The sequence below is a fragment of the Aspergillus uvarum genome (assembly GCF_003184745.1).
Source record: "Aspergillus uvarum CBS 121591 unplaced genomic scaffold BO82scaffold_24, whole genome shotgun sequence".
NCBI classification, from domain to species: Eukaryota; Fungi; Ascomycota; class Eurotiomycetes; order Eurotiales; family Aspergillaceae; genus Aspergillus; species Aspergillus uvarum.
The window spans coordinates 133,492-148,683 of record NW_020291321.1 but is presented as its reverse complement, the minus strand read 5'-3'; the positions used below and the strand labels follow the sequence as shown (position 1 = coordinate 148,683).

The window sequence follows — 15,192 nt, the reverse complement described above, 5'->3', positions numbered from 1 at the left end:
AGATGGGAGGGCGGTCAGATGGCTGCCCCAATTGAATTGAAGTAATCATGGTAATGCGGTTACCGATGTGTAATTTTGTGCTGTTTCCTCCGCCGGCCAAATTGATTCTCCGATCTCCAAAAATTGTAGAAGATCCTCTCTCAGGGCGATTGAATCGTTGATCAGATCGGCTGGTTCTCGTGCATTGGCGCGCTTTCTCCGAATTCATTTGGACGCACGAGGGAAGCTCTTCCTCGAACTTGAGACACAATGGGTCGTGGGGGCAGGCCAAGCCTGAGACAGGGCCTGGATAAGGATGTAAGTAAATGCAATCTCTCCGAGTGTATCGCGATGTATACTACAAAATGCTCATCTGTGCTTCTGTGGGTCGACAGGTCTATCAGATCGTGCGCAAAATTCTTGACGAGCAAGCGGAGAATGGAGCTACGCGCGTTTCTGTTTCTACGATATACGACACGATCAAGCGGTCGAACTCGAGTCTGAATCGCAAACCTAAGAGGATTCTCGAGGATAGCATCGAGCGTGTGGTGGAGGTGATCAAAGGCGATGAGGAGGAGGAAGATTCCGTGGAAGGGGACTTTGAGGGGCTGGAGGAACCGGCAGCGCCAGTGAGTCACTTGCGCGGAGACTCTATGCTCTGCTCCAGAGGGTATTGACGGGTGTAGGAGTCCAACAGCCTGAACAAGAGCCTCGTCGGCATGTGGAACACCAAAAACGGCGCCACGGACGCCCAGAAACCAGGCGAGACGAACAACACCACGACAGACACGGCCACGCCGGCTCCGAAATCTTCCACGAAAAAGCGACACCATGGCGGCGAATCGACCTCCTCCAAACGCCGCAAGGGCGACACCGCCGTCGATCGATCCCCGCCCACGCACGTCAGCCTCGCGGACTTGGGTGGTCTGGACGATGTGGTCGAGCAGCTCGGAGATCTGGTCATCCTGCCCATGACCCGCCCACAAGTCTACATGTCCTCCAACGTGCAGCCGCCCCGCGGCGTGCTGCTCCACGGGCCCCCCGGTTGCGGTAAGACCATGATCGCCAACGCCTTCGCCGCCGAGCTGGGCGTGCCCTTCATCTCCATCTCCGCACCCTCCGTCATCTCCGGGATGTCCGGAGAGTCCGAGAAGGCGCTGCGCGAGTACTTCGAGGAAGCCCGGCGCATCGCGCCCTGCCTCATCTTCATCGACGAGATCGACGCCATCACGCCGAAGCGCGAAAGCGCGCAGCGCGAGATGGAGAAGCGCATCGTGGCGCAGCTGCTGACCTGCATGGACGACCTGGCGCTCGAGAAGACGGACGGCAAGCCCGTCATCGTGCTGGCCGCCACGAACCGGCCCGACAGCCTGGACGCCGCGCTGCGCCGCGGCGGCCGCTTCGACAAGGAGATCAACATGACGGTGCCCTCGGAGCCCGTGCGCGAGCAGATCCTCCGCGCGCTGACCCGCAAAATGCGGCTCGCCGACGACCTCGACCTCAAGCTTCTCGCCAAGCGCACCCCGGGCTTCGTGGGCGCCGATCTCAACGACCTGGTCGCCACGGCCGGCTCGGCCGCCATCAAACGGTACCTTGAGATCCTGAAACAGAACAGCGGGCCCGAGGACGAGAAGATGATGGACTTCGAGGACCTCAGCGTGACCGATGACCTCAGCCCCAAGGTCAAAGAGATCCGCCGGCTGATCGTCCACGCCAAGGACACGCCCATCGGGGACGAGACGCAGACGGTCCTCGTCTCGAACGCGGACTTCTTCACCGCGCTCCCCAAGATCCAACCGTCGTCCAAACGGGAAGGCTTCGCGACGATTCCGGACACGACGTGGGCGGACATCGGGGCGCTGGGCGGGATCCGCGACGAGCTGTCGACGGCGATCGTCGACCCGATCCGCCACCCGGAGATCTACGCCAACGTGGGCATCACCGCGCCCACGGGGGTGCTGCTGTGGGGACCCCCCGGGTGCGGTAAGACGCTGCTCGCGAAGGCGGTGGCCAACGAGTCGCGGGCCAACTTCATCAGCGTCAAGGGCCCCGAGCTCCTCAACAAGTTTGTGGGCGAGTCCGAGCGCGCCGTGCGCCAGGTGTTCGTGCGCGCGCGCTCCTCGGTCCCCTGCGTCATCTTCTTCGACGAGCTGGACGCCCTCGTCCCCCGCCGCGACGACACCCTTTCCGAGGCCTCCGCCCGCGTCGTCAACACCCTGCTCACCGAACTCGACGGCCTTGGCTCCAGCCGCCAGGGCATCTACGTGATCGCCGCCACCAACCGGCCCGACATCATCGACCCCGCCATGCTGCGCCCCGGCCGCCTCGAGACGCTGCTGTTCGTCAACCTCCCCAGCCCCCTCGAGCGCGCCGACATCCTTCAGACCCTCGTCCGCAAGCTGCCCATCGAGTTTGACGACAACCTCCGCCGCCTCGCCGAGGAGTGCGAGGGCTTCAGCGGTGCTGATCTGGGCAGTCTGCTGCGCCGCGCTGGGTACTCTGCCATCAAGCGCCGCGATGCCATCAAGTTCGAGGACTTTGTCGCGGCCAAGGCGTTCATCCGGCCCAGTGTGACCGATCTGAAGAAGTATGAACGTTTGAGGAGGGACTGGAGCGGTGGTGTCGTTTAGGCTGCGTTGCTGTTGTCGGATGAAGGTTACTGTACATAGATAGATAGACTGAGAGGTCGGGGTGTTTCTCTGCCGACAAAGATTTACCGGTTGTTGGTATGGTTCCACTGTTCTATATCTTTCTTTGGTAACTTGTAGAAGGTGATGGTTCGGTTGCGTGGTATGTAAAGAGTGGAGGGGAGATAAGCTCCGTACAGAGGATTAGATTGAATGGGCTAGGGCCTCAGGCTGCTCCCTGAATGAGCAAACCAGTCGATGGTTTGAGCAACTCCTACTCTACATGTGACAACGGCGGTGAAGGAAACTTTTAAATGGATATCGAAAGATAGAGAAGTAAAAAAGAAAATAATGTATATACACACACCGAGAACGCCTTTCTCATGTAAAAATGGAAACTGCAAACAGGAGATAACAACACAAAAGTATGCGCTGAAATGAGATCTACTACTACATCCACAAACGACACGTGCCGTCGGCACCGGCACTGACACACCAGGCCTCGCGGGGGTGCCAGTCGATGTCCAGCACGCCCAGCTCGCCAGTGATCTTGTGGCCCTTGAGGACCTTGAGTGGGACGATGCTGGCGTTGCTGAGCATGTCGCCCGTGACGCTGCCGTGGAAGATCTGGAGGGAGCCGTCGTCGCTGGCGTCGGCGAACAGCGGGTAGCGGCCGCTGGGGTGGAACTTGACGGCGCGGATCGCCTTGCGGTGGTAGCGCAGGGTCTTGTAGGGCCGCTGCGAGAGCTCGAGATCGTGCCACAGCAGGCGGCGGTCGTAGGAGCCCACGATGAGGTTGTCGCCGCCGGAGGCGGTGGAGGAGGTCGGGTGGATGTCGAAGGAGGAGATCCAGCGGGCGCCGGGCTGGACGATCTTGACCAGCAGCTGGCGCGAGAGATCGTACCCGCGGACGCTGCGCTGGTTGGCGACGAAGAGAATCGGCTTCGAGGGGTGGAAGTGCGCGGTCTGCGGCGGGCCGCCGCCCTTGATGCGCCGGCTGAATGGGTATTGGGTGAGGTGCTTGGAGACCGTGTGGATGGCAACGGCCACGGAGGCCGGGGTGGAGGCGCCGGGGCACACGGTGACGAAGTAGTCTCCGCGGCGGTGCCAGGAGATCGACTTGGCCACGTAGCGGAGAGGGATGACCGCGCACACGCCGGAGTCGGTAAGGGCCGACGAGGGGCGGATCCACTGCGGGGGTGTCTTCTTGCCTTCCTCGGCGGCGCTGGGAGCAGGCTTCGAGGCGGCGTATCCCCATCCAGCGTCGAGGAGCTCCAGACTGGCCTGCTCGAGCTCGGGGTCGAGAATGGAGGGCACCATGAGGTAGAGGTCGTCGCCAGCGGCGGCGGCCAGAACCACGGCATCCTTGCCGGGTCTCCAGCGGACAACGTTGACGGCGTCCTCCTCGCTCAGCTGAACGCTCCACAGCTGACGACCAGTGAGCAATTCCCAGACACGAACGGTGCCGTCATCGCCAGCAGTCGCCAACCAAACGCCAGTAGGGTCGACCGCAATGGAGCGAACACGGCCCTTGTGTCCTCGGAACACGGTAGCACACATCGACGGGAAGGGTTTGAGCTCCTCGGGGCTGGGGAGCTTGGGGAGAAGACTCTCGGGATCGATGTTGAGCTTGCTGCGACGAACTCGGGGGGCCAAGTAGAGATCCAAGCAACGCTCGAATTTCTCCTTGACAAACTCGCCATAACCAGGGACTTTGCGAAGAGAGCCAAAGTCGGTAGGGAGATACTCGCGCTCCCGGTCTTCGGGGTCCGCTTGCTCCCAGGTCTTGCGCTCCTTCTGATCGGGGAGATACTCCGGAGGGGGGTGGTAACTCTCTTCGTACCCGGGCGGGGGAAGCTTCGGAGCGGGGACATGCATGATATGATCGGGCCGCTCCTCCTCGTCCGCCCACAGGTCATATTTGATGAGATCCTTGTCCTCCTCCTCTTGCTCTGATGGGGGCTTGTAAGGCAGGATACGACCTTCTCTGATGGCTTTGACGAGCTTCATGACACGCTTGGCCTCGTGCTTGGACGGCAGGAAGCGGCGCTTAGGCTCAGGAGCAGCGCTCAGGGGCATGACTTCCTTCTCTGTGGTGAACCACTCCATCAAGGGCTCGTAGGGGTTGTAGCCATCCTCCGGAATCTCGTTCATCTGCACCTTGCGCAGCAATTCCAGCTCGTCCTGGCTCAACTCCAGGGGCTTGCCCGTCGAAGGATCGGTGAGACCAGTGAATCCCTTGGGGATCTCGATGCTATCGAGCAGCGCATCCAGCGCCTCCCCGGTAGCGGGACGCATGATCTTCTTTCCATTAATGTCGTAACCGATGTGAGGGTACTGGTCGTAAAAGGACAACGGGATATTGCCGATTGTGTTGGAGTCCTCGTCGATATCAGAGTAGTCAGAGTTGTCATCCGGGTTGATTTCGTCGTAGACGTAGCGGTCGTTTCCATTGGCATCCTTTTCGATCCGGAAATTCACCTCTGCCTCGTCGCTCGAGCTTTCGTCGTCCGCGGGAGCTGCAGTCGATTTGGCGGGGTTCTTCTTGACGGCATCTTCACCATCCGAGGGGATCTCATCGCTGTCAAGCTCCTCCTCTTCATCATCGTCCTCGTCACTGCTGAATTCGTCGACCAATTCAACCTCAGAATCGTCCTCGTCACTCGAAAGATCATTGGCGCTGTCCGACAGCGCGCCGTTCAAGTCTCCAGCCAATTCGTCTCCGGAGAAGCTGCCAGCTTCCTCCTCCACATCTCGAGTAACAGCCTTGCGCTTCTTCGAGCCTGCTGAAGCAACCATGATGACGGTAGAACGCTTTGCAAAATGCGTTCGGTGCTTTAACAACGACAACCGTTCGGGAGAGCGACTTGATTCCTTGCCTTGCAACTTTTTTTTTTTCTGCGCCGGGAAGATTTGCGCTCTCCCACCGCCCACGTGATACACCGCCCGCTCTTATCGTTCCGCCGCTCTGGCAAGTTTATCGATAATACAACAATACAGCATTAATTACCCCGGTGGATTATCACGGACGGTCTTGGATGGTCGCCCACCGTGCAGCCTCTTTTGCGCTTGCTTGTTCGCCTGCTGTCCAGCGCTATAGTCTTTGAATCACGTCAATAATTCAGCATGACGCAGTTCGAGCCTCAGCCCCAATGGTTTCAGACCCCACTCGCCTTGTCGGACAGCACTTTCAATGATAATGTGGCGCGACCGGTGAAAAGACATGCTGCGTGTGATGAGTGCAGTATGCCTGATGCACAAGATCCAGGCTCATCATCTGTAGGCTGACAAAGTTAGGGAAGCGCAAGCTGAAATGCTCCGGTGAACAAGCTGGATGCACACGATGTCTGAAACAGGATCTACTCTGCCACTATTCGGAACAGAAGCAGATGGGACGACCGCCGAAGAAGCGCTTACGGGAGGAAGAAGATCCTTCGTCGCTTGGTCTAGATAAAGGGCTATGGAACACAGATGCAGATCTCAGTCAGATCCTGTCAACTGATACTGTGGGAATGGGAATCCCACCGAGGGACACCTTCCAGTCAGGGATTGCAGCCTATACACCACAGACGACCCCTCCTGATCCCTTGGCGGACGACAGCCAGAGCCCACCGAGTCGCATGGATCTTGCAACGCCTTTGAACTGTGTCCCGACGACCACTACGCCTTGGCCGGACTTCTCCAGTGTCTCTGCGGCGACAGCTAGTCTGACACCGCTGCCGCCGGACGTGTCATATCCATCTCCCGACCCCACCGATTCGCCCGACCAGCAATGTTCATGTCTATCACGGCTCTACCTATGCCTCAGCCACCTATCCTCCCTCGCCCCCTTCCCGATCTCGCAACATACCTTCTGCTCATTATACATCGCCGCGCGAACAGCCAGAGAGGTCATCCGCTGTCAAATATGCCCCCTGCGCTTCAGCACGGGGATGCAGAATGTCATGTGTACCGGGACTCTGCTGGCGGTCATTGCCGATTCATGGCTCCGCGTGTACAAGGCCAAGCCCGTGGATCTGGGCAAGCAGACGACGTCTCCCGCATACGCCGCGACGATCGAACAGTCGATTAATCCGGCAGCCGGCTGGAAAGACTGGCTACGTCAGACTGTACGAGGAGGGGTCATCGGTGGGCCCTACGACCCTGCTGGCTCCCCCCAAGTCACGGAGACACCCAGTCTCCTTGCCCTTGTTGAGGAGATGGAAGCACGCCAGCGATCATGGCACCAGTTGCATCCATTACCTGCGGAGGAGCGCCTTCTACCCGTCCAAAATTGTAATACAGGGGAGAGCGAACTGCTATGCCTCCGCGTCATCAAGAGCGCGAGGGAGGTCATCGCCAAATTCGGATTCGAGCCCTCCGATTACCCGCAGGGAACGACGCCTGTGACCAGCGGGATGTAGCTTGTGGTCATCCGCGACTACCATGTGTGCATGATATTGAAGCGTAAATCTGTTCTTTCGATACCATTGTGTTATTTATGCAGACGATAAGTTATATGAATTTATAGGACTGCCTTATCTGCCGATACTGGTGCAGCGGCCTGTTATCCTAATCTATTGCCTGGCACTTTTATCCGCCATCTGGGCACTATCTGTCTCTACAAGACTAATATATGCATCTACTGTTAAGACCTAGCCAGTAGCTACACTCTGAATAAATATGCCTATGCTCCTGCAAGCCAACTTTCTTTTATTGTCCGGTAATGCTAAGTTAGAGAAGAAAAGCACGAAAGATTCCCAGGCGAATATGACCAGCCGTGCGCCGATGAAGTATCCAGAGAGATATGATATAATAGTTACACAAGTCATTAGCATTTGAAAGCAAATGTACGGGGTGGCCGTAAGCAAGATGCAAGAAGACAGCAACGTCAGAACGGTGAGTAATTTGAAACCCGTTACTCCTCGTCGTCATCATCCACAATATACCGGTTCTTCTTCCGAGCTGGAGGTGTATTCGCGCTGGCGTCGGGCGACGGGCGTTTGTGACGGGGTCTGGCGGGCGGGGCATCATCGTCCTCGCCTTCGGCGTCCATGTCTTCATCCTCGAGGATATCTTCGTCGTCGTCATCGTCCACAATCTCGGGCTCCTCGTCGCTTCCGACCAGGAATCCGTCGTCTTCGTCGTACTCGTCCTCGCGGGTGCGTCCGCGGCGGTCGTAGTCCTCCTCGTCGTCCGTGTAGATCTCGCCCCGACGGTTCGGCTTGCGCGCCTTCTTGGCGCGAGGTCTCGTCGTCATCAAACCATCGTCGTCCTCCAGGCCGCCCACGGTGAGACCGCCGCCTCCGGTGCGGTGGCCGAATCCAGCCCGCCGGCCACGGTCCAGCTCACGGTCTGCGAGCTGCTGGCGCCGGCGCGCCGCCTTGAGCTTCTCGCGCTCGGCCATCTCGGCCTGGCGCTTGGCCAGCTCGGGATCTTCCTTGACTTCGATGACGGGCGCCGATCCGTCCAGCGTCTTCTTGCCGCTGCGGGCGGCCGCAGCCAGCGACTCCTGGAGCCGTTGCACCGCATCATCCGTCTCCATTGTCGTGGGGTACACTGTGAGGCCGTGGGTGAGGTGGGAGGTGAGCCGGAAGACGGAGGAAGCCTCCGCGGCGGCACCGAGGTAGACGTGCGAATCAAGCTTGACGTCGTACTCGCCGGCTCTGTTGAGCGGCGCCAGCGGTTTTGTGGAGATGCGGTACTGCTCCTTCGGCGCCGAAGCAAGCTGCAGCGTCATGGACCCGTCTTCCCAGCGGATGATGCGAGCATTGGATTGGAGGAGGGATTCGTCCTGGGGGTCGTGTCTCCAGCAAAGAGAGGTGGCGGCGGTCGTGAAGGGAGGCGCAACATATGTTTCCGGGTTGAACTCTTCGGTTTCCACCGAGAGGAAAGGGGGGACAGGCATTGTGTATATCTAGATAGTGAAAAGGGCGAGTGAGTCTTCCGTTTGTGAAGTGGTATGTATAGTCATCTTGCATACCTCGCCGTTGGAAGTCAAGGGTTCCGGCGCGCGACTCAGTGTCATATCCATGATGTTCACAGTTTCCTGGAACTGTTCTTCGCCCCCATCTTCGTAGTCCATGCGCTCGCCGGCGCGATCGTAGCGATCCACATCATCTCCCGAGTCGAGCTCCTCGTCGTCGAGTGTACGTTGGGGTTGTCTAGTGCTGTGTTAGCCTTCATGTCCTGACCCGGTCAAGTGCAGATATTTCCCGTACTCATTGTCATCCCCAAAACCTCCATCTGAAGCATCTGAGCCGAAGAGATCTGCGTCGTCGTAATTGTTCATATTGCCCGCATCTGAGCCGAGCTCGCTTCCCGACGGGCTTCCCGGTCGATCGGCTGCTGCACCTCGCACGGGGCGACGGACGACATCCTCATCTGAAGAGGACATGCTGGTGTAATATGAAGTATTCCAGGGTCGGCTGTTAATTGCCGCGTAAGAAGAGCCCTGGCAAGTCAGAGCTTGTGTAGAAGCGCAATCTTGCAATTGAGTGGCTGGAAAACTTCCAATACAGGTCTTTGAAGGAATAGCTACTCCGATAAGGAGCCTGAGCTGATGTAAAAGAGGAGTCACACAAGGGACGGAGAATAATGCCGGACTCCGTCAATTGATCGTAGGAGATGAGATGATGCCCTTCAACATGTAACTTGTTCCAGCTCGGAGCACTCCCGTTGAATTGGAGCGGAACAACTCGATGATCCCGTCCGGGCCCAAGTAGGCTTAGTGGAGGGCGGCAGCTCGACGGGCCAGACCGAATGAGGGACTCACCAACTGAAACAATCGCCCCCCTCCCAATCACTCCCTCTCGCACTCCATCTCTCTTGTCTCTCGGTCTCTCTTCTCCGTCTGGGTGTCTCCAGTCGTGATTTATTCTTCTGGGTTGTCGTCGCTGCTCTTTCGTCTCTTGTTCACTTCCCCCATTCTGGCTTTTCCTCGTCGCCTACTTCTCTCATTCCATCATTTCCCTCGTGTTCTTGAGCATACACCGCTTTCCATCATGGCGACCTTCTTCCAGAGTGTGTATGTGGTCCCCCTCTTCCCCTAAGAATGTATCCCGCACGGTCATTCTCCCCTGAAATTCCCTTTGCCACAGCATGGTCAGAGGTATTCGAAATGGTCACGCCCCTGGCTTGCTTGTCAAAAGGCCACGCCATGCGCTTCCTCCTTCGATTCCATATTCCTCGGGGTTTTCTTTCCCTTCTATTATTCCACTCGAATAGTTAAAGCAGTGGACACTGACCTGCGATTCGATATGGTGTTTAGTCGCCAAGGCTTTGGCAGGGGAGGAAACAACAAGAACAACAACGCCCCGAAGATGAACAATGGAAGTCCTGCTCCGTCGCCAACGCCTCAGGGCCCTCCCGCCGGCCATGTGCCCAACTCCCCGTCTCTCACTTCGAGCTTCTCGGTCGATACCTCTTCCGCCTACGACCCCGATGCTCCCAAATACTTCTTCCAGGAGAAATACGCGCCCTTGAATGTGAAGGGCAACTTCTTGACGTTGTGTGCCTGCCCCAAGAACGTGGAGTTGGGCGAATGGCTGGCTCACCAGAGTAAGCGGACCAGCTAGCTCTATCTCTTTTTTCTTGCAGGGAAATGATGCTGATGGTATAATCAACCAGTTGTTGAACAATATCGCCTGCTCCACGGTATGCTCCAGGTCATTCAGGAGGTCAACAGCCTCACGGGTCTCCCAATCTGCAATGAAAACACTTGCCCCACCATGTCCGCTGGTCGGTAAGTAGAACGCGACTCGTGATCATCCAGATCTTATCTAACTGTTATCTCGTGCAACAGATTGACATACACATGGCTTGTCGATGGCCGTGCAGCTAAGATCTCGGCTCCCAAGTTCATCAACCGCGTTGAGAAATGGATCGTCAGCAAGATCCATGACCCCGTCATGTTCCCCACGGAGAAGTTCGCGGGCATGCCGGAGACATTTGCGATTAACGAAGTTGGAGGCGCTAGTGCTACTGCTGGAGAGGAATGGATCGGCAAGTCCAGCGGCTTCCCGCAGACATTTTATAAGGATTGCCAGGGCATCATGAAGCAGATGTTCCGCTGTTATGCTCATCTCTATCATGCACACTGGTTGAACCCTTTCTGGCACATTAACAAGCACGACATTCTGAACATGTGCTTCGTCCACTTCGTCACCGTGGCGAAATACTACAAGCTGGTCTCCGACAAGGAAATGGAGCCTATGCAGCCATTGATCGACCTGTTCATCAAACAGCAAAGGATCCCGCCGGAGGCTCTTTCCGGGGGTCACTGGGGCCAACAACAACAGGCCTCTAGCTGAGCTAGAGGAGGCCCTCCCCCCTCTGATTTACTTTGACTAGCCTCGCAATTTGTTCGTCTTCTGACCTGGCGTTAGAATTCGCTACTTCCCACTGTAGCACGGCCATGGGATTGTCTTGGCTGGCTGCTCTATATCCCGGTGTCTTGCACATTTTGGCCAGCAAAGGCGCGAGATGATACCACATACGCACACACCATACACAACACAGTTGGCGTTGAGCACTTAGCATGCGGTGTGAATGTTTATTCTCACTATTACATTTGCATATTGTCTTTCCTGTCTTGTCGTCGCATCGTCTGGCCACGCAGTTGTTATCATCTTAGCTTAGATCAACAGAGTGCATCACGATTCGAATGGGTTTATATGATGGAAATACCATAGCGTGCCGTGAGGAATTAGTTCCGAGCCACGGAGAATGTGAATTAAACAAGGATACACATATGGTGAAGAATCCTGTAACCTGGACCGGCGCGTAAGATCGCGCTCTGATAGATGTTTAGAGTATCGAAGACAAAACCAAAGCCCAAGGGCCTCGACGAACCTTCCGGCTTGACGAAATGTTAGCAGATATCCCCGAGCCTATATTGTACCGGGGCATGTCCACAGGCAGCTCTCAATTCCAGTGACCAGTGTGCTGCTGCATCTGAACGGCGGCGATTCGATGGAGCTGTTCAGTTATAGTGAGTAAATGCGCCGTCACCGTCTGTGTCTTGCTCGATAATACAGTACAGTTGTACTGAACTTAATCGCTTGTTCCACTCCTCCGACAACTGCCCCCCTTACCCTCTATACGGGAGCACATCTGGAAGCTTCGTGCTGAGCGAACAGCCTATCGACCACTATATCCTGCAAGATGGGGGCGATGTTGGGCGTTGCCAAGACAAGCAAGAAGCAGGAAGAGCCAGTAAACAGTCTCCTCAGCTCTCTCATGCAACGAGCTCGCTTCAGACAAACACACGACGAGATCTACTGGCCACGCAACCATGCGTTCTCCGGCGACAACTCGAATTCTCTGACTATAACCAACTTTTCCCTTGCCGGGTGTGTGGATGGAAGTTGCAGTGGAGTAGATGGCACATACCAGAACCTATACACAATTCCCCAAGGAGACCCATTAGAGAGATGGTAACGAGCAACTGTGATGTATCCTGACTGACTTCCCTAGTGAGAGGGGTCTTTTTGGTGGTATATAGGAAGACAGATAGATGGGTGACTGTTGGACGGGCAGCTCAGCTGCATTTGCCTCATAGACAGCGGCTTGTATTGGCTTTATAGAAGGAAATGGAAATTGGGGACGTAGGGGCTCTTTCTCGCGGTTTGTAGAGGTGCTATGTAACAGCAGAGAGGGTCACTTAGTGGAGATCACAGCCGAGCAGCCTGCAACACCACATTCACTACCCTCCTGTCTTCTGAATCCCCAATCAACATGATGTCGTCTCTGTGTTTCGTTCATCTTCCGGTTGGCCATGCGGCCTTTCTCTGCCGCATGGATCTCGTTTTAGAAGCACGGTTGAGGAAATTGCACCGCAGGATCGCTGAACCGGAGAACTTCTGGCGGGTCTATCGCCCTTCGATCACTCTATACAGAGAGTAGATAGCTGGCTGAAATGAACATCCTCACATACTGAATATCGTAGATGATCCTTTACTTTGTAGTTAGCGTTTAGCTTGAAACTGAACTCTCATGTAATCCTTAATATCTTTGTTAGTACTTGCATTTCCTCTAGAGATGTGAGTAAATCTTTATAGACAACTTAGAGAAGATCCACATCCTCTCACTTCTCCTGATTCAGTGTGAGAGTTTCTCGCCTTGTGACTTCTCTCGTCTTCTCTCTCCCTCTCTCTCCCTCCCTTACCTCTCCATCCTCAACACGTCTCTTCGACTCCGCCCTCCTTGTCCTCGTCTCGGTCCACCAAAGCTTCGTTCCAAAGTGCTTCACAAGCGTCCCTTGTCTCTCTTCTCTTCTCGTCAGCTCATCGAGGCCTCTGAAGCATCTCAAAACTGTGAAACCTGTAAGTGTTGTTCTTACTGAGCCACGCCATGGGTGTTAGCTTCCTGTGTTTCCCTTCTATCGTACAGGTCAGTGCTGACCAGCCGTGATAGCAGTCCATGGCAGATATTCCGGTGACCTCTCGACTGAGAGAGGACAGGTCTCCAATCTTCACGATGAAGCATTGGCAGATGGCCAGAAGAAAGTCATGGTCTGAAGAAGACACGTCCCCTGAGGACTCACCGAAGACGCCCTTGACCCCCGATGGTGAAAGCTTCAAAGTGACCCTGTTAAACCTGTCAGAAGAAAGCCTCTCGAACGTCCCAGAGACACAAGAAATCATTGAACGCCTTGACACCGAGTCTGAGGGATCTGAAGAGTCTGTAGCGTCCGATCTGGAAGAGAGACCTGTGCCCGGCCTCGTGCTTCGCCCCGGCTGGAACATCCTTGACTACCACCTCTATCTCCTCAGCAACGAGCGTGACCGAGACGAGCACGTCCGGAAGAACAGCATGTACATTTTTGATGGGACCGAGTGTACCATACGTTCTTATCAAGAACTCTTCGACCACGAGGTGCTGGCTCCTTTCAATGTTGGCGACGATCCTCAGCTGGTGTTCAACATCCTGCCCATCATTAACCGGGACGCCTTGGAATGCCATGCAGGCTATATCCTGGGGTACAGTCATGTGAACAAGATGTTGTATGCTCGTTATTTCGAGTGGATTCCCCACATCGAGGACCTGGACTTTGTGTGGGAGGATGGGTACAACATGTACGAGGTGACGATCTATGGATTGCTTAACCTTCTTCATGATTGCTTCGTCAAGAAGAGTTTCTTCCCCGGCGAAGGCATCTTGAGCGCGGGTTATCAGCAAGATCATCACCGCCCATCTCGAAGATTTGACGATCCCGGAATGGAACTAGTCATGACCATTCTCTTCTGTCAATGGATCCGAGATGCTGCCGATCCGCTTTTTGGTCCCGCTTACTTGCGAATCGGTAACCTCAAGGAGCAAGCCGCCTACTACGAGCAGCAATGTCGCTTGATGCTGCAGCGCGCTTCGGCTAGAGCGTGGTTCTACATCCGTGACGGATGGGTCCCAGATGATCTGGCACGCAACTTGGAACTCAATGCGTGGACCAACGATCTGTACACCTATTGTGATTCCATGTTCGCAGAGAATGGAATTGACTGGCCCGCCCCTAGCTTGACGAAGTCATCCGAGCTTCGAGAACAGTATATCGAGACTCACAAGGCCGAGAACTCCGCCGATGTACGTTTCAACAGACTGTTTGACGCCACAGCGGATGACAATAACCCTAATCCCGAGAGTGAGGCGCTCAAGGAGCTTACCGCCATGATCGGTCGAGAGCAGGCGCATTACTTGCTGGACTGCGCCGCTAGCCAGTGCCTAGACAATCTCGTGTCGAACGAAGGTGAGCATAATGATGATCAGCATCACAATGTGTCGATAGAGTGGCTTGCCCGTCGTCTCGCATACCTCACGTTAGACTACCCCGAACTGGATAGTCCCACAAACCGCAGCCACTTCTGCGAACTTTTGATGCGAATGGGCGTGTCCATGCAGCAACAGCCAGAGGAGCACCTGGCCCAGTTGCCGGTTCCTCCGCTCAACGGCGACTTCTGGAGATTGGTTGTCAATTCGTCCCAAGCCAACTCCTCGAGCGCTCGTCGTCTTCTACCCAGCCCGATCATTGATTAGCGAAATTAGAGAACACCAATGACCTGGAAATACCTCCGCATACTGATAGATGACTAATGGCTATGGCTTTACCTTTTTCAATAATATCTTCTAGGTCCCTGGATCCATCTGGTGTTCTGGTATTCCTTGATGACCCCTCCCCATTTTTGTCAGAGTTTGATATCTTTCCTTGGCTCGAAATTTCCGTCTTGTCTTGTTTTTTCACCATTTGTCTTGTTCCTTCTTTTTTCTTTCTGTATTCTTTCGTTTCCTTTTCTCGTCTCCTTTTGTCTTCTGATTGCTTCGGTTCTTCCTTTTTTTTTTAACTGCGAATTCTCGCTCAACATCAGGAGTTGAAAGATCAGCATGGGCGATGCAATGAATCGTCGTCCTTACATACTTGATACCCCAACCCCAATTACCCACCACTCATCATCCGCTAGAGCCCTAGGCCTAGGCAAGCCCTGGGCAAAGGGCAGCATGTTCCGACAATGCTTGCCTGCCGTTCTCGCCACGGACGCAAACCCCCGTTGGCCATCTCAACCGTTCGAATCCCGGCGATCTGGCATGGTCTATGACCCTTGGGGAAGGAAGCTAG

General features: G+C 55.5%; 6 protein-coding genes across 6 annotated transcripts; 4 read left to right on the top strand and 2 right to left on the bottom strand.

Annotated features, from left to right (window-relative positions):
- The first annotated feature begins 134 nt into the window (after positions 1 to 134).
- On the top strand, positions 135 to 2,722 carry BO82DRAFT_383165 (putative AAA family ATPase/60S ribosome export protein Rix7). Its single transcript, XM_025637991.1, has 3 exons — positions 135 to 297; positions 375 to 608; positions 666 to 2,722. The coding sequence occupies exons 1-3, from the start codon at positions 250 to 252 to the stop codon at positions 2,607 to 2,609; spliced, it is 2,226 nt and encodes a 741-aa protein (XP_025492310.1). The 5' UTR covers positions 135 to 249; the 3' UTR covers positions 2,610 to 2,722.
- Positions 2,723 to 2,903: 181 nt separating this feature from the next.
- On the bottom strand, positions 2,904 to 5,472 carry erb1 (ribosome biogenesis protein ERB1). The gene has a single exon (XM_025635096.1). The coding sequence runs from the start codon at positions 5,403 to 5,405 to the stop codon at positions 3,057 to 3,059; it is 2,349 nt and encodes a 782-aa protein (XP_025492309.1). The 5' UTR covers positions 5,406 to 5,472; the 3' UTR covers positions 2,904 to 3,056.
- A 138-nt stretch (positions 5,473 to 5,610) lies between these two features.
- Positions 5,611 to 7,255, top strand: BO82DRAFT_309251 (Zn(II)2Cys6 transcription factor rglT). Its single transcript, XM_025632345.1, has 2 exons — positions 5,611 to 5,850; positions 5,904 to 7,255. Exons 1-2 carry the CDS (start codon positions 5,733 to 5,735, stop codon positions 7,007 to 7,009), a joined length of 1,224 nt encoding a protein of 407 aa, XP_025492308.1. The 5' UTR covers positions 5,611 to 5,732; the 3' UTR covers positions 7,010 to 7,255.
- A 15-nt stretch (positions 7,256 to 7,270) lies between these two features.
- On the bottom strand, positions 7,271 to 9,217 carry BO82DRAFT_309246 (Paf1-complex subunit LEO1). Its single transcript, XM_025632343.1, has 3 exons — positions 8,807 to 9,217; positions 8,569 to 8,749; positions 7,271 to 8,502 (listed from the first exon to the last, which is right to left on the bottom strand). The coding sequence occupies exons 1-3, from the start codon at positions 8,980 to 8,982 to the stop codon at positions 7,504 to 7,506; spliced, it is 1,356 nt and encodes a 451-aa protein (XP_025492307.1). The 5' UTR covers positions 8,983 to 9,217; the 3' UTR covers positions 7,271 to 7,503.
- A 690-nt stretch (positions 9,218 to 9,907) lies between these two features.
- BO82DRAFT_282615 (Mob1/phocein family protein) lies at positions 9,908 to 10,897 on the top strand (the record flags this gene model as incomplete). The annotated part of the gene is made up of 3 exons (XM_025631375.1): positions 9,908 to 10,145; positions 10,215 to 10,329; positions 10,390 to 10,897. 3 exons carry the CDS (start codon positions 9,908 to 9,910, stop codon positions 10,895 to 10,897), a joined length of 861 nt encoding a protein of 286 aa, XP_025492306.1.
- Positions 10,898 to 12,323: 1,426 nt separating this feature from the next.
- Positions 12,324 to 14,615, top strand: BO82DRAFT_364440 (uncharacterized protein; the record flags this gene model as incomplete). Its single annotated transcript, XM_025636950.1, has 4 exons — positions 12,324 to 12,487; positions 12,625 to 12,628; positions 12,691 to 12,910; positions 13,015 to 14,615. 4 exons carry the CDS (start codon positions 12,324 to 12,326, stop codon positions 14,613 to 14,615), a joined length of 1,989 nt encoding a protein of 662 aa, XP_025492305.1.
- Between the last annotated feature and the right edge of the window lie 577 nt (positions 14,616 to 15,192).

Bases quoted from the DNA above. Each gene is read 5' to 3' on its own strand.
- BO82DRAFT_383165 (XM_025637991.1), top strand. From the start codon at position 250: ATGGGTCGTGGGGGCAGGCCAAGCCTGAGACAGGGCCTGGATAAGGAT. The intron at 298-374 runs GTAAGTAAATGC...GTGGGTCGACAG, and splicing joins GACAGGGCCTGGATAAGGAT to GTCTATCAGATCGTGCGCAA. The intron at 609-665 runs GTGAGTCACTTG...TGACGGGTGTAG, and splicing joins TGGAGGAACCGGCAGCGCCA to GAGTCCAACAGCCTGAACAA.
- erb1 (XM_025635096.1), bottom strand. From the start codon at position 5,405: ATGGTTGCTTCAGCAGGCTCGAAGAAGCGCAAGGCTGTTACTCGAGAT.
- BO82DRAFT_309251 (XM_025632345.1), top strand. From the start codon at position 5,733: ATGACGCAGTTCGAGCCTCAGCCCCAATGGTTTCAGACCCCACTCGCC. The intron at 5,851-5,903 runs GTATGCCTGATG...TGACAAAGTTAG, and splicing joins TGCTGCGTGTGATGAGTGCA to GGAAGCGCAAGCTGAAATGC.
- BO82DRAFT_309246 (XM_025632343.1), bottom strand. From the start codon at position 8,982: ATGTCCTCTTCAGATGAGGATGTCGTCCGTCGCCCCGTGCGAGGTGCA. The intron at 8,750-8,806 runs GTACGGGAAATA...ACACAGCACTAG, and splicing joins GGTTTTGGGGATGACAATGA to ACAACCCCAACGTACACTCG. The intron at 8,503-8,568 runs GTATGCAAGATG...TTCACTATCTAG, and splicing joins CCTTGACTTCCAACGGCGAG to ATATACACAATGCCTGTCCC.